Here is an 18,270-nt window from a genome sequence, read left to right as displayed (position 1 = left end):
GTTGATCACTCCCGCTCTTTGAAATGTGCTTTGACGACAGCATCACTTTGTCGAGGTCTGTGGGAAATCCTCTTGCTGGGCACATCGCTTCTGTAGAGAGAAAGGGATCTCGTGACAACCGCGCTTGGGGGTTCAACGCATGCCCGCACCCGTTGAGGAAGTCACGTGAAGCATTTGTTAAGCGCCGCAAACTGACCGCACTGTAAGTGTTTGCTCAATTACTACACTTAAAAGCACCCATTTGAAATCCCGGAAAAAACACCAGTAAAAGGACTGTGTTTAGAGCGCTCACCACAAACTGGGCTGTGTTTTACGGTGTATGCATATTCCGTCCAAGTTGGAAGGATAAAAGGCTGAGCTTTTCCTGCAGGGATTCGAACCTTTGATCTTCTGATTACCCGCAGATGCACCGTGTTCTCACCCAGCGGAGTTATTTTCAGCGTAGAATATAAATTATTTGAAGTATGTTCCATCTGCAGTTTATTGCAGTAAAAATCCTCTTTTGCCAGTCCCTGCACCACACAGTGGCCCCTTTGCTTTCCGCCCTAATGAGCGCAGGTTTGGTCTGGGGTCCTTACAAATTTCTTGCAGACTTGTTTTTAATGTTTACTTTGCGCCGTGACTGCCGGTCGTCAGTGCTCGTATAATCACTGGTGGCTTTGGCGTAAGTATTGCACAGAAAACAGTTTTTGTTTTTTAGATATTTATTGAACCCCTGCTGCACTCCGGGCTCCGATAGCAGATTCACAAGGGCGGATATGTTTTTCTGTGACCGGCTCCATCCCATTATGTAATTTTACATTTGGATGAGACGTTTGTGCGATTATTAAGCATACACCAGTCACTGTGTGATTTGCTCGTTTTCCCCATCTTTAGGTCTCGTGACCTATCAATGCGCGCAAGCGCATTGAGGGAGCGAGAATTCAAGTGCTGAAAACAGTCGTGAAACCAAGGGTTTCGTTCGTGCGGTTTTCTTTAAGTTCACGTGAATCACGTGAGCAAACAAGCACGCGCATTCACGGCCGCACAGCACATCAAAGGGCTTCGCCCAGCGTGCGCTCTGCGGCTTCTCCTCCCCTAACACGCTGGCATTCACGGCCGCACAGCACATCAAAGGGCTTCGCCCAGCGTGCGCTCTGCGGCTTCTCCTCCCCTAACACGCTATCTCAGCTCTCCTGCCCCCATCCGGCTTCCCTCCGGCCACTCTCTAATTACCAACAGCCACCCAATTTCCCTACTACAGCAAGAAGGATGCACTGCATTCTACGAGACCTACTGGCAACGCCAGTGCTGGTTTTCTTTCCCACTCCTACCGGCTATGCTTACCTCCCGGCTATGCTTACCTCCCAACCCTTACTATGGAAACAAGCACTGGCGTTGCCAGTAGGTCTCGTAGAATGCAGTGCATCCTTCTTGCTGTAGTAGGGCGATTGGGTGGCTGTTGGTAATTAGAGAGTGGCCGGAGGGAAGCCGGATGGGGGCAGGAGAGCTGAGATAGCGTGTTAGGGGAGGAGAAGCCGCAGAGCGCACGCTGGGCGAAGCCCTTTGATGTGCTGTGCGGCCGTGAATGCCAGCGTGTTAGGGGAGGAGAAGCCGCAGAGCGCACGCTGGGCGAAGCCCTTTGATGTGCTGTGCAGCCGTGAATGCGCGTGCTTGTTTGCTCACGTGATTCACGTGAACTTAAAGAAAACCGCACGAACGAAACCCTTGGTTTCACGATTGTTTTCAGCACTTGAATTCTCGCTCCCTCAATGCGCTTGCGCGCATTGATAGGTCACGAGACTTAAAAAACATGGGCTTGTTTACCAGCGGATTTTTCATGTTTCGAATATTTTATTTTACGAGTAGTTCCCTTTTCCCACTTTGGAAAGATGTACATCCTTAGTACTGCGTTTTCTGGAAATGTTTGTTTATCATATCCCTTAGGCTACTGGCCTTGAATTGCCCCCTACAGCAGTTGTGACTAGTTAATAGCAGTGGAAGGCAGCAGTGTCTTATCAGAGAAACAAGCATTCATGCCACCAGTGATGTACATTCAAAAGAAGTGAAGAAATTAATACAGTTCACGCCTTTCTTGTGTTTTGTGCGGTCATAAGATCGAGTGCCTTCACAATGGAGGCTTGTTTTTCACTGCTGCAAAGTGGCTTAAGCCTGGCCCATCTCTCTCTACCATTGTGACCATTGCCAGTACGTGTTTGTGTCTCTGAAGTCAAAGGGGAGCAGCGCCATAAATTAACTAAATTGTTTGCAGGTAGAATGTGGGGTATTGGGGGCAGTTTGGAGATAAATCAAGGAACGGGAAATACTATTTTTCATCACCGTTATCAGTGCCTGCTGCAGAGATCAGAGAAAGAATTCGCGTGACGGATGCGGTCTCAAAGACTAAAAGACTGTCTCACTCTGACTTCAATCCTTCTGAATCCAATAATGCAGACCACTAGGTTAATGCACATACTGCAGGGCTCCGCATGCAACGTAAAGCTCAGGGTTTGCAATGCTGTGGGGGCTAACTGAGCATTTGATCCTTCTTAGGTCGATGGACTGCGCTCCACCTCTTGTTTAGCTAGTGCAGGGAGGGTCTCTACTATTTGCCGCAACAAAAAATTAATTTTGTTAAGTCCTCTTACTACAGGAAGATTTACAAATGAGTCACAGAGGTAGGAAAAACAGGAAACCTATCTGTGCTGTCAGAGTATTTTTTGCAAGCTTTGTAACCTTTACAGTTAAACAATACTCGTTTGTCTTCAGCGCCTCTGTGACTCCAACACTTTTCATAACTTTATAATATAAACGTACAATTCACCATCCATTAGAGTGGAAGCCTGGCCTTTCTTTGGTCTGCGTTTGGCCACGAGATAGATAGATAGATATATATATATATATATATATATATATATATATATATATATATATATATATATATATATATATATATATATATATATATTGTATTTTACCGAGATTAGACAACATGGTTCCCATTGCATTCATCCTGATGTTTTGATGTGATATGTATTATTTAGACTTTATCTGTTCCATGTTATTATTTTGATTTGAATCAGACAACATTTTGGTATTTTACCGAGATTTTAACAAGATGGGTCTGTATTTGATCAAGTATGACTTACAAGTATTTCTTTTTGTCTACTATGTCTTTACACTACCCTCTCATGTGACGACTATCATCCAATCACTGGCAGTATATAATGATGCATCACTCATTACGACATTGTCATGTGAACAAGGCTCTTGCGAGCCGAAACGTCATGAGACTGAACCTGCACCTCTATTAAATAACTTGGAGCACGTTACTTGGTCCGTGTCCGTTATTTCCCTTCTTGGCTGGAGTGGATCCAGAGCGTGAGAGGAGAGGCGGTGTGTTGGATATATATATATATATATATATATATATATATATATATATATATATATATATATATCACTGCTCCAACAACACCAACCTTCCGCACTGCTAAGCGGGTGCCTGCTTGACGGGGGTGTGCCCGTCACAAATATAACGCTCAACAAATCCTTCAGGATTCCTCCTGTCACAGATTGGCAGCACTCTCGGGGGATGGTTTCTCAAGAATATTTATTCGAAAAACTCCGGCACACAAAGACGCGTTTCGGCGTTAGCCTTCATCAAATAAATATTCTTGAGAAACCATCCCCCGAGAGTGCTGCCAATCTGTGACAGGGGGAATCCTGAAGGATTTGTTGCGCGTTATATATATATATATATATATATACACACGAACTGCTTGGCTAAGCACTAAAAGGTACCAAAGGCGAGACCACACACACAATAAAACAACCACACACACACAACCACACACAAGTTTCAAGTTTTCTTTATTATGATAAAGGAACTCTTTATGAGGTCCACATAAAAGCCAGAATATACATACAAAGCAAGAGGCACATAAAATGTCATTTCAACACTAAAAACAAATAAAGTAAACATCTTAATACAGGTCCAAAAAACATTTAAAGAAACCGTACAGTTTAAAACAAAACATTTCATTAGGTGGATTAATCAAGGCCGCCTGAAATGACGAAGCTGAGAGAATGTGGAGTTGTTGGCAAATTGGTCGTAACCATCTACGCCTGAAAGGCATCAGGGCAGGGCAAACAAAAATAACATGATTTAAGTCCTGGTCATACATCTGACAAAGATCACAAAGTGCTGAATGGCCATACCATCTGGCACAAAGAACTTTCAACGGAAGCAGATTGTGTCTTATTAAGTACACTAAGCGTCGAACGCCATGAGAGATGTTCCAGTACATATAAGGTTGAGCTTTCCGCAAAATACAGGACTCAATAATAGGAGTACAACCTTTTTTTATCAGCCGGGAATCTCTGTCCTTACAAAACCCCAGTTCCCATGTGGTAGATTTCAAGATGGCTTTTAATTGGTAAGAGGATAAAGAAAATAAAGTCTCTTTATCCAGTTTCAATTGGGCCACGGCAAATCTGAAGTTTTTTACAATTAAGGAATAGTCATTGAAGTTTCCCAGCAATTCATTTTTTATAAGATGTCTTAAGGTGTTAGACTCACTTTTTGCTATACCTGCTACCCAACGTATGATACTAGCCAGACCTTGAACCCAGCTACTGCGTATACCAAGTTCCTGTCTCAGGGAAGCAGTCGAATTTGCTGTACTAACAGATAATAAACTACGCAGAATTTTCCCTTCTGCGGAGTTTAAAAAACTCCACTTTTTTAGATCTATTAACTCTATTCCGTATAACAGGGAGGCTGGAAATTTCGCTCTAAATACTTCTAAAAGAATAGAAAAATGCCTTCTACCTGTGGCTTTATACAAGGATACTAAACTCTTTCCCTGTGAGATAGCCTTCCGGGAGTTATTGTCTATATGTTCTTTGTCACTTAGATTATTTGTGACAATTTTGCCAAGGAAGATGTAGGATTTTACAATTTCCAATTTTTGATCCCCCACAACCCAAGGAAAGTTAAGGAATTTAGGTTTCTTCCTACCGGAGAAACACATCACTTTGCTTTTTGCCGTGTTTATCAGTAGGTAATGGTTTTCAGCGTATTCAGAAAGCGCTTGCAAGCGATTATTCAACCCCTTCGGGGTAAGATCCAAAATCAAGATATCATCTGCATACATAAGGCATGCAATTGGAACTCCACCCAAAGACGGGGCAATCCCAGCGCATGCTGAGAGGGCAACAGGTAAATCAACTGTATAAAGGGAAAACAGCAAAGGAGCCAAAAGGCAACCTTGCTTTAACCCATTAGAGGTAAAAATTATTTTAGATAAACCACGTTCACCTCCCAGTAGAACTCTGCACCAGGTATCTGAGTAGAGTGCGCGAGTTAATTTAATAAGAAAGGGGGGCATACCTAAATCAAATAACTTTCTCCACAGCAGTATTCTATCCACTTTATCAAAAGCGGTAGAGAAGTCGATAAAAGCGCCATATACCTGCCCACCACGGACTTTCACATATTTTTCCGTGATAACATGTAGTGCCGTCAAGTTATCTAGAGTTCCGTGATTTTGTCTGAAACCTGTTTGTTCAATAGGCAGGATATTAAACTCAGTTACCCATTGGTTCATTAAGGTAAGAATACATTTTGCGAAAACCTTACCGATGGCGTCAAGCAAAGCGATTTGACGATAATTTTGGGGAAGATCTCTTGCCCCTTTTTTATATAAAGGAACAATGATACTTCCTTTCCAGGAGGGGGGGACTGTTCCACTAGAGAAGCAAAATTTAAACACTGGAAAGAGGATTTTGCTCCAAAGTTCACTCTGTTGTTTTAATACAGAGATGGGGACCTTATCTGGACCCATCGCACCAGAGGAACGCATGTTCATAATAGCAAATTCAATTTCCTTTTCCGACGGACAATCAAATACACGTGAAACATAATTAGATTCCTCCATGAATAATTGTGGATTATTGTTACTGTACAAATTCTCGATATATTGGACCCAAATCTGTTCCTCAATGGCAATAGGAGTGGCACTGGCTCTGGTCCCACAACCCTTGCCGATTAAAGACCAGAAAGTCTTGGCTTGGCCGTTATAAGAAGCTTCCCTCAGTTGTATCCAAAGAGAGTCTTCCTTATTGCGTTTTAAACGGGCCTTAAGCCTAACTCTCCTTCTTTTTAAAATTGACAACTTATGCTTGGCTTCTTGGGTAAATGATAAATATTGCCCCCTTATTACTTTATTTATTTCTATATTTATAGCCCGCAGTGGATGAGGGACTGCAGAAGATTTTTTCACACAGGGTTTCTTTTTCGCTATGGAAATTACCAATTCTAAAAAGTTAGCATATCCCAACAGCTCTCTCCCTTCCCAGAGAGGTAAACTCTTAACAGTTTGATTCAAAAGGGGCACCAAACTTTCAAAGGAGTGAAAATTCCAGAAACATTTCCCTGAATTGAAGTCAAAATTCACCAGATCCGTATTCATACTCCAAGAATCCACTTTCGGAAGACTGACAGAGACTAAAAGCATCAACGCATTATGGTCACTAAGATTGGACTCTATTACTTTCATATTTTTCAACTGGGAAAATAAAGCATAATCTGCCATAACATAATCAATTATAGATTTTCCCTTATTTGATTTATGCGTAAAAGCTGCCGGGGTGTCAGAGGGGAGCCTCCACACGCAAACATACATCCAAATCCACAACCACACACACCCACAGCCACACCCACACCCACCACCACACAAACAACCACACCCAAACATACAACCACACCCAAACATACATCCACACACACACACACACACCACAGCCACATATACAACCACACTTACACACACAACCACACACACACACACACACAACCACACCAATAATTGGCATAGCCAATAGGTCTCGCCTTTGAGACCTTATAAGTGTTTGGTCACGCAACAGTTGATGTTGCACCAAGGTTTTGTGCTGCATAACTAAATACTAAGAAGGCCCCAAAAGAAAGACCTATTGGCGTAAGGGAAAACATTCCGTGATCAAGGAAATGCAGTTTTTAAGTTGTGTCAGCAAGATATTTCTCCCGTCGGAGCTCCCGGTTTGAGGATTGCCTTTATGGTAGATATCCTCGTTTAAACTGGCCTACGACCTTCCCAACTGCTGCTATTACGAAACAAGTTCAGATCTTACTCACCTATCGCAGGATGGAGCGATAGTGGCGGAGACTCTATGCTCGGTGCTGTGCTTTCCTTGCATGGTACACTACGTGGGTTCCAGCACCGCGACGTGCCCTCCTCTATTGGAGTCACTCTGCGGCTATTGGGTTTTTGGATACTGCACTTTCAGTGCCCTTGATGAACCATCGCTGCCGGCCCGCATTCGTGCAGTCTGCTCCTGCTTTGGCCTGATCATCTTTTCCTGCCTGCGGAACCCCCTGGTCGACGCCGATTACGCTGTGCGAGCTCCATGACCTTCGCCGATGGAGCCATGCTGCTGTGATCGGGGTATTGGACTCTGTTTTCTGGTGAGCTATGGGGTTATTTGAGGCGGCACTCGGATGAGCCTATGTGAGCGGTCGCTGCTGGCCCGCACTTATTGCAGTTTGCGTCTGCTTTGGTCTGATCGGCTGTTCTTGCCTGCGGTCCAGCCTGGCTGGCGCTGATTCTCTTGGAGTGTGATCCATGCCCCTCGCTGTTGGAACCATCCTGCTGTGGATTGGATACTAGTCTCTGCATGCCTGCTGCCATCAGCTCTGTGAGTGATTTTCAGCTCCCGCCCGGGCCCTCTGTTTTTATTGAGGTGGTGAGTCAGTGTCCTTTGAGCTACGAGGTAACTTGCTCTCTGAAGTCCCGTCTGCTCTCTCAGCTCGACCCCATGTTCGTTGGGACTAAGCGATCGGACGTGTATCAGCTATCTTGAGTGAATTGCTCAGGAGTGTCGGAGTCCTGTGCCCGCGGTCCATTGCTGAGTACCTTGTTTTGCGAATTGTCTGCAGTCACAGTCCTGTTGTTCTTTGTCATCAAGCCACTCTCTGTTTTGAAACTGTTGGCAAATGGCGGCCCGGGAACAAAATGGCTGGCTTCAAATAACCAGAGTGCTCTCTCTAAGGGCGCACATATGCCTTGGCACTACACGGTTTTAAGCAACTTCTTTTGAAGGTATTTCTCTCTCACCTGTGCCCTAATCTCAGCCAATTGGTGCTATATGTCTACTGATCAGCTATGGTTTCAATACTTTGCCTGACCCTAAAATGGTGGAACAGTGAAGACAATGTGATTCGCCTGCAGTGCCTGACTTTAAAATGACAGCAAATATACATTTTTTGTTGTCCTTTCTGCCCTGTTAATAGTGTGGTTTCTACTGTGACATTGTCCTTTTATTTTAATCGACTCATGTCATGCCAATCCCATTTGCTGACGCCCTGGAACCCACTCAGATTCTTGGACTTTCCCCTTGGTCCCTTTGGTTGGCTTTCAGCAAGGTCTTCTTCAACTTACGTGTGATCTTTTACGCTCCTTCACCTATTTCATTTGAGAACTCGAGGATAGTCGTCACGTTCTTCCTCTTTCTTTCTCGCTTATTCGAGCTCCCTCCTCACAAGGTACCCTGCTTAAAATGGAGATATGTCCCGATCCTAATGGTAATAACACCTTCATCAACTACCCAGCCAACCTTCGCAAGAACGCTGCAAACAAATTCAAACATCGAATCCTCAAGGCTAGCTCTGAAACTCTAGTTTCCGACCCCTATTTCTATACTAACAAGGGATACCTGGTGTACGACCTTATATTCTATACTAGGAAAAGGGCCTGCTGGCGCACAGTGCTCTGCTCTAAGCTGCGAATATCAGGATCTAAAAAAACTCCCCACGGTCTCAAGCTTACAACCTCTCCCTCGCCCTTTCTCAAGGCCACCACCACTATCACCCTCTACAATACTGGGATCATTCTTATTCAAGCCTCCAATGACAACCTGCCTAAGTTGTCCATGATCTACCCCGCCCTTAAGAAACTGGTATACTGTAACTCCACTGACCCCTACACAACCACCACCTCTCCGTTAGGATTAGCTAGCCCCCCCCCCCCCCACCATTAGTAATTGCGAGTCCCTCTCCCTCACTAAATCCCTCCCTGTCTGGCAACTTTAGAAACGCATCACCCTCGGTTGACCGGCGACATCCTCCCAGTTCACCACCTCCGCTATCTGACGATCATGTGGTCTCTTTCGCCCCATTGACTGTCTGCCCAAATCTGGGTGACTATCGTGAGGGGTTGATTCTTCAACCCATTTTATCTCCGCGCTCTTCAGTTGATAGCCTTTCTTCCTTCCCTATAACACTGCCCCCAGCTAGTCCTGTTTCTGGGCAACGTTCCTCTTTGGTCTCTTTTCAAGCCAACCCTCCGATCAATGACCTTCCCCCATCTGCAATATTTAATATCTCACCTCTGAATGGCCCTCAAGTACTCTCCGACCAAACACTGTGTCAAGAATCTCCATCCGCCACAGTGGACCCCACAGTTCTTCTCCATGACTCGCTGACACACTCAGTCTCTCCTGCACTCTTTTCCTCCCCCCGACCTTTACTCAGTTCTGGCGGCTCGCCTTGATGATATATCTCTACAACTGTTAAATCTCTCCGCAGAGCTACAGGACGTGAAGGCCCTCTCGAAAGATCTTCTCACCATGCTCAGTAGTACTAATTGGCCCAGAGTCTCTACAGGTCATGGTGATCACATTGAACAATTTTTAGCCCCCACCATCTCGAAATCTATTCCCGCCCCAAATGTACCACCCCGCACGAGAAGCCCTAAGCCCGACTTAGTGGCTACTGATCTTCAAAACCATCTCTCTTCCTGCTCCCCTAGGTCCAATGCTAACCTGATCCCGACGAGGCAAATACACTCCATCATTCCTAACCCGAATAGAGACCCTTGCCGCAACCTGAGATGTAGCAATTCTGACAACCTCACTAGGGTGACCATCAACCAGACTTCCCCCCCACCGAATCTGCCTAGTCTCAAGTGTGTACTATTAAATTTCAGATCGGCTAGTAAACACACCTCTGATATCTTTGACCTCATCCAGCACAACGATTTAGATATTATCATCCTCACAGAAACTTGGCTAAATCCTGCTTCTACTCCTATTTTAGACCTAGTACCTCCCACTCATGATATAGTCAGGCTTGACAGAATTCTGAAAATGGGTGGTATTCGAGCCTGTATTTATAGGAATACTCTCTAGATCTCTCAGGTGAAGTCCTCTTCCCCCTCCTCCTGCGAATATCTCGGTCAACATTTCAAGTAAGAACCTATCAATCTGTAAACTTCACACCTTTTACCACCCACCGGGAGATAATCTGCCTTTCATTGAGCACTTAATGGATATCATCTCGAGCAATGTCGACTCTGCAGTATCACAAATCTTCCTAGGGAATTTCAACCTGCACTGGTCCAATCACAATGACCCAGCGTTATCCTGCCTCAAATCATTTCTACATGATAACGATTTATCACAGCTTTGTGACCAACCAACACACACGAAAAGGGAAATCCTTGACCTTATCATCTCCAAGGATCAGACCATCTCCTTAGATTTCATAACTCCTTGGGATTGGTCGGACCATCACAGCATCCTTTTCTATATTAACAGATAGAGGATATTGAGGAAGGCTCAATCTGGTAAATCAAAGATTCTGAAGAGATCTCAGATCAATTAACCATGACAAACTTGCTACTCATTGTAAATCCGTCCTTGCCTCCCAAGCTGATCTGGTTGAGGTTCAATCTCTCACAGAACACTACAATTCGAGCATCGCCGAGATATTGGACAACATTGCCCCACTCAAGCTTAAAAATACCTCATCAAAAATTTACGAACCATGGTACAACGAAAACTTAAACTCTGAACGTCGCAATCTTAGAGCAGCTGAAAGATCATAGCGTTCCAATCCTTCATCTGATCAACTAAAACTTCTGAGAGATGTCAAAGGCCTTTACAACAAACAGATCAAGAAAGCTAAGGTTGACTACTTCAGATTACAACTAGACCAAGCGGCAAATCGCCCCAAGAAACTATTCAAACTGGTCAAACAGAAATCTGTTACTGCTCCAAGCCTCTCCGATTCGAATGTCATCTTACCCTCTTGCAATGAATTTGATGTGTTTTTCTCAGAGAAATCACGACTGATCTCCATTGACCTCGCCTCTAAGAAGGCTCTTTTGCCCCCTTCATTAGCTGCCTTGCCCTCAGACTTCCTTGAGAAGCGTTTCCCGACCATCGTCGATGCTAAGAATAATGCCTCTTGGGGCTCCTTTTAGGAAAAAAGACAAGACTATCAACCAGTCTAACCACTTCGGGAACCCGCTGCATCCGGTCATCTACAAGGAAATCAAGAGCGCTCTCATCCCCACCTGGACCAGGATTGTAAACGCCTCCTTATCTCAAGACTTGATCCCGACTGCCTAAAAGCAGCCCAGGTCTCACCTATTCTAAAAAATCGGATCTCAATAACTTCCGACCTATCTCCAACATCTCTACCCTTGCGAAACTTCTTGAAAAATGTGTCCAATCCCAGCTCTCTGCTCACATTGAGAATTACCAACTTTTAGACCAGGGTTCTCCAAACCGGTCCTGGAGGGCCGGATCCATGACAGATTTTTTGCATATCCCCATTTAGATACATGTAGTTATTTTAAAATCTGGCATGGATCCGGCCCTCTAGGACCGGTTTGGAGAACCCTGTTTTAGACCATCATCAATCAGGTTTCCGGAGGGGTCACAGCACTAAATCGGCCCTGGTACACATTTTTGATGACATTCTGAAAATGCTTGATAAAAACGAATCCTGCCTCCTGATCCTCCTTTACCTTTCTTCTGCATTCGATAGTCAATCATGACATCCTCCTATCCATCTTACAAAACAGAATGGATTTCTCGGATCAGGTGCTCCTCTGGTTCTCATCCTTCCTTTTAAAAGATCTCAAAGATTCAAGTCCACCACACTCTCTCTCAGCCCTTCCCAGTACTTGCCCTTTCACCTATCCTCTTCAACCTTTTCTTGGAACCGCTCACTAATTTACTTAACTCAATGAACATCCTCTTCCACATGTATGCTGATGACACTCAACTCTATTTGAAAATGCCATCCCCGGATAACATCATCGCGCTAAATTCTATCCTCATGTCGACTCAAAATTGGTTAATGGAGAACCTTTCCTGCTCAACGCCTCCAAAACTGAATTCTTGCTCATCTCCCCGCAGAACCACACCCCCAAGATCGACCTCTGGATGCCTCACCTCACGGCTCTCAACTGTACTCCGATCATCATAGACTCAGCTAAATCGCTCGGAGTCACAGTGGACAGACACCTGAATATGAAGACTCATATCAGCAACATTTGTAAGGGAGCAAACCACTTGATGAGGACTCTCAGAATGATCAAACCCTTCATGCCACTAAAGGATTTCAACCAGGTTGTACAAGCTCTTGTCTTACCAAGGTAGACAATGGCAGTGCAACTCTCTGTGGCCTTCCTAAATTTGCCCTGGCTCCACTTAGGGCCTCGCTGAACTCTGCAGCAAGACTGATTACAGGTTCCAAACGAAATGAGCACATATCCCCAGTCCTTAAATCTCTCAACTGGCTACACTGTGAAGCACGAATTCAGCTAAAGATTGCAATCCTGGCGCACAAAGCCCTCCACTACAATACTCCCATGTACCTAGTGCAAAAACTTGAATTATCATGTGGGGGGAGGGCATCTAGAAGCGCCTCCACTTTCCTCCTGAAACCTATCATCCTCAGCAAAAAGAGGACGTGTCACAAGCCATTTTCTGGTGCTGGCCCTCAAATATGGAACTCTCTTCCTCCGGATGTACGTATACTCTCCTCGACGACAGCCTTCAAAGTTGAAGCCAGAAGATTCTTAATGAGCAAATTCTTGCCATAAGAGGATGGGGAACCATAAGAGGATGTGGCACCTATAAGGAGTCAGAGACACTGCATTTGCAACAGGTCAAAGTCTAAGCAGCTCCAACAATAACTCTTATGTTTTGTGGTGAGACTTTCAGTGGTGGCTCAGACTGTCACATTTACAAACAAAAGGTTTTACCCCTCTGAAATACTAACATATTGAAAATACAATTGTGTATCAACTTCAGAACCGGTAGAGACAGTTTATGTTTTGATCCTCACCAAGAGGTCATTTGCTGTCTGTTCAATAAAAGGCAAATCGGTCAAAATAGCGGTGTCTCGCAAACAACTTTTTCTGCAACACTAAGCTACTCATTAGCATTGAAAATATGCGCTTCCTACTTACCTTGAGTAGAAGCCCTCTGTTTCACCTTTTGCTAACAACTTAAAGACAAGGTAAACTGATGATCCACCAGTCTTCTCAACATCCTTCAGTAACATCTTGCCCATCCACAATTTGTTGTTGCCGACGGTAAGTTTGCATAAATCTCATGCCCTGTGTGTTAATGCAATTGTTACTCTCCTACTTTCATAAAAGTACACATTCTGCATTTGCATCAAAGCAGAAGTTTGATGACAATAATAAATTAGTTAGTGTTGGTAACTTCACTGCTGCGTATTGGTCTTTTTTTTTTTTTGTTTTTTTTAAAGGAACACAGTGCTCCAGGCGATATTTATGGAAAACATATTTAAGGTCTGAATTTCAGTCCTTCAACAATCAAAATGACCAGATAGTGGCTGTTGCTACGTTTCATTGGTTGGTCATTTTGCTACACGTATACTGCTCCATTTTCATAATTTGTGCAAGGTTGTTATCTTTACATCATACATCATTTCTGGTGCTACATGGCTACATATTATATCACATATACATGGGATTGTTTCATGGGTGTTTGCCGATTTTCTCATGTTTTCTGGGAACCCTTACATTAGGGTAGTCCTAGGGTCTGAATGGGTGGTTTTCACCCATTCCCAGCTTATAGATTATACACCTTTACATGAAGGTTAAATGGGTTCTAGACCCATTTCTACAGGTTACTTCACTGACCCTTATATGAGGGATGTGTAAATGGGTGCAAGTTCCACTTTTCCGATGCACACTACAAACCCTTACACAAGGGATGCGTTTATGGGTTATAGACCCATTTCTGCAATTTATTGCCCCTTACATGAGGGGTGACAAGGTGGGTTCTAGTCCCATTGTCACTGTTTACATTTCAGTTCTTTACATGAGGGATCTCTGGATGGGGTTCAGTTCACCCATGTCTACATTTTTCTCTGGTTTCCCTTACATTAGGTATAGAGTTCTGGGGGTGCATGTCACCCATGGCTTCTTGTTACAATTTTAAGGCCGGTTTTGGGATGTATTGTGTTTTCATGTGTCTTTGTTTGTATCAGTTTATCGTTCAGTGCATTTGAGTTTTTCCTAATCAGCTGGCTAGTTTCTTGTGATGTTTTAGATAACATGGTTTCTACATTTTAATATGTTTTTATAATGGGGGAGGATGGGCGATATTTCTTGTGTATCTATTTATTCATCCTCTTGCTTTCTTTACTGTTCAGTTACTCCCTATCTGTTTTGTGTTACCTTGCATCCCTGGTTGAACTATTTTCCTTCATGTGTACATTTTTGTGAATAGTTGTTTCTACTTAGCATCTTAATTTTAGTTTTTCTTTAAAAGGGGGAGGATATGTTATATCCTGCTTGGGTATTAATGCATCTCCAATGTTACGTGGGCTCCTAGCTGCTCAGCCAGTGTGAGTGCTCTGAATGGAATGTTGGTGTGATGTAGATGATTGAAATGTTTGGATACCTGTGTGGTGAGATGTGAGAGTTGGAGTATGAACTGAGCAGCAGGCAGGCTGCTTCTGGTGGGGTTGATGTACATAATTACCAACCTGCAACGAAGACTAATACATAATCTTCAAAGATACTCCTCGGCTACTTGTCTTACATCACAACAGTTGCTATTTTTAAAAGTGTTATATTAGGTACAGGAAAAATCTCTTATGCTGGGGTAAAATCACATAATTTTGTGTTAACACATGTTATGCGAAATTCCCCAAATTGCACCATTATGTAATGTGGCACGCTGCATAATTTTAGTACAGGAGGCATGGAACAATGGAGATGACGAGAACAAGAGTGGCTGTTGTGCATAGCACTTCTGTTTTTTGTGCTAATTTTTAGTGTGAAATGTGTCCTTGCGCCCAACATGATAGCAAGGATGCATTTTACACTAGAATGTAGCGCGAAAAGTCAGTATTACATCCTATGTAATTTTGGAGGAAGTGCATATAAATACACTAAAGCAAGTAACACTAATTTCACGCACACGCTAATATAGGAGGGTGGTTTGTCTGGTTATTTGTACGTGAAGATTTACTGTTGTGAATATGCAAGTTGAGTTTTAGTTTATTTTGATATGGAACTCCCACGGAGGTCCACAAAAAATACACAGGTTAAACAAGAAATACTTTCCATAAACTAAATAATTCTTACTTTGTACATGGCTGCATATGCAGAAACAAAGGATTGCCGTTACAAACTAATATCGCAACTGTATGTTTGTGCTTTATGAAGAAATATATAAGAGCAGCAGCATACTTAAGACACAACATTGGCCATTTCTAAAGCGAAAAATAAATATTTTATTAATCTTAGTAAGTGGCAGGTTGAATGAGTGACCATTTAATCCATGAAACTAACGCCCATGAATACTCAAAGTACATCAGCGGGGTACCCCATAGCATTGAACACATTTTTCAATCAGCAGAATACGCTTCACAATGGCTAGAATAGCTGACATATATCCTTGAAAATAATAAACATTAAGGTATTTCCATAAATACTTTTTGATATGTCGTATGCATGCATGTGTATTATGCAATAACCAGGGGCGCTGAAATTATGCGATAGGGCTGCAGCGTTTTCCACACAATGAAGGAGTTGCCACATAAACCATCAACCGCTGCATAATCAGCCGTTTTTCCCACCATTTTTTTTTTAATTCTACATCAAACTGATCAAAAGTTACTAAAAATGAGGCGACATGTATAGCTGTGGAGTGGAAAGGCTTTTGCAAAGGATGACTGGACCACTTTCACTTTCTTATTGCTATATTTGGGTACTCAGCTGGTAGTAATGAATTAAAAACCTTTTCCAGTCAGTGTTAAATTATGTAAAAATGACAAAATAAGGAAATAATACTAACACACTGCAAAGGAGGACTGTGCCAATTTCCCTTGCTTAAAGCTATATTTGGGTGCTCAACTGGTACTACTGAATGGAAAACCTTGTCCTTCTCCAAACATTGTTAAACTATGTAAAAATGACAAAATATGCTGCATATTTTGACTTTTCCTGCCTTATAATAGTCAACTGCGCATAATTCCAGTGGCCATTGTGCCAATAACTGACTGTGTGTGAAATATTGAGTTTTTTTCAATCTAGACCTTGGGAGGAGTCCACAGTGCTTGTGTACAGGAATGCCCAAACATCAGGTGCAGCGGTCAGCTGATAAACGACATGGAAGGAGGAGGAGCAGGCGGCAGACTTCGAACTCCGACAGACGCCCAACCTGGCCAACAATACGTCTTTTTGTGTGCTTGTTTGGCTTTCAGCTCTAAAGCAGCAAACAATACTCTCAATGCCAAAGCCAAATAAAACACATGGGTGCAGGAATCCGACGGAACATGGTACCTTTCTGAGAGACTCCCTCAAGACGTTGTGCTCTTGGCTGTATATGATGTGATCTGTGCTGGAGACAGCTCGGTTTCCTGAGACAGACGTTTGTCCCGAGACATGCCTGCGCGGGGGCAGCCGCCAGCAAATCATCCGAGGGGGTACAGCGCCGAACTCCACTAAACGCTTCCAACTCATATTCCGCTCTGCAGCCTGTAACTTTGCGAGTCCTGTACGCATGCGTATGTCCAACAACTTCCTGCCCACGTGACTTGTGAACATTTTGTTTGATTTGCATCCTGGGGGCAGCGGATTGGCTGACAGCCAGCCTGCTATTCCCCATTGGCTGCAGCAGGCAATGGCAGGGCCCCATGCTAAAGTCCCTCTCTAATGTGCTGGACAGTTTGGATTTTTATTCCCTGCTGCATAACTCTTGAAACCACACGTTGTCCTCCGAGGCTGGTAAATCGCTTCAAATTTGCCCGTTGCTACCTGGAAGAGGAAAGGGAAAATCAAGAAATCTTAACATAAAAAGCCGGAAGAAAAGAAACTAAGCCCTTAACATGAGAGAATTAAAACGGGGTAAAATAAAGACACGGAGGAGCAGAGAATAGAAGAGGAAAATAGCTTGGAGAGCGGAAAAAGCGGACGCTAGAATTATTTTCCGGTTCAGTTGCGCTTGAGAATATCCAGGCCTCGTTTATTTCCTCACGGGCTTTGTCGTCACTGGGCGTGATTTCCCGTTTACCTCGTGCGGCTTGGCAAGTCTGGCGGCCCTCTGTACTTTGAACAGGTGTAGCATCTAAACTGGGAAAGCACAGTGCCGAGTGTGCGTGCAGGCCAAACCTTGTCTTAGAAGTTGGAGCCTGTCGAGATCATAGTTATGAAAGATGTGGCGAGGCTGCTCAAAATAACAATGACCTACTAGGTGACGGCTACTACGTGGAACACCAAAGACACTCAAACAGCAGGTCGCCAAATAACAGCAGCAGCAGGGCTTTCAGTAGATATAACCTAAGCAAGAACAGTGTCAGAACTCGTATATTCAGTAACTCATCCATCTATACCTTCACCTTAGTGCCCTAAGTATCCCAGATCATTACCTCCTCGTCCAGTCTTCCCATCCCATTCCTTATCAGCGAGCAGCTAGTCTGCTCCCCAGAACCCTATACCTAGAAAAACTTTTTACCACTTCCCCCAATATGGCGCCACCAATCGAGCATATAGGGGGAAGTGCGTCACACAACTTCCTGTTTGTTTTTTTCTGCCTTCGCAGTCTCTCTGCCTAGCAGGACATGGGTCCGGTGAGTATATCGTTCCTTTCTTTTTGTGTTTTTTTTTCCGGCGACCTGCTGTAGCGGCTGCCTTCTTCTGTGCTTTTTTAGCTTTTTACTTTGTGAGGGATTGTACTGTTTACGCGGCTCGCTCTAGCGGCTGCCTGTGTCTATTTCCTCACTGCTTTAGCGGGCACAGGTCTGTGGTGATTCCTTGCGGCGCGGAGCGTCCTCCTGGGTTCCCGCCTTATTATGGGATTTCCGGCGGCGGGGCTCTCCCTTGCAACTTCCGCCCTCTCTGTTAGTTGCGCGAGAGGTCGGGGGCCTCGGGACTTCGTTCCTTTCAAAAGGGAACTTTTTTCTGTTGGTCCCCG

The 18,270-nt window shown here is 43.9% G+C and overlaps 1 protein-coding gene across 1 annotated transcript in view; it reads right to left on the bottom strand.

The window, feature by feature from the left end:
- Positions 1-16,876, bottom strand: part of LOC144784705 (putative acyl-CoA dehydrogenase 6) — a 683,661-nt gene extending 666,785 nt beyond the window's left edge. Inside the window, exon 1 of the mRNA XM_078663658.1 lies at positions 16,641-16,876. Coding sequence (XP_078519784.1) covers positions 16,641-16,862 — 222 coding nt within the window. The 5' untranslated portion in view covers positions 16,863-16,876. The remainder of the gene's footprint in view (positions 1-16,640) is intronic.
- Positions 16,877-18,270: the final 1,394 nt, after the last annotated feature.

The sequence above is a fragment of the Lissotriton helveticus genome, chromosome 10 (genome assembly GCF_964261635.1).
Source record: "Lissotriton helveticus chromosome 10, aLisHel1.1, whole genome shotgun sequence".
Lineage (NCBI taxonomy): Eukaryota > Metazoa > Chordata > Amphibia > Caudata > Salamandridae > Lissotriton > Lissotriton helveticus.
Note: the sequence above shows the minus strand (reverse complement) of the source record. Positions and strands in the feature narration are given on the sequence as shown.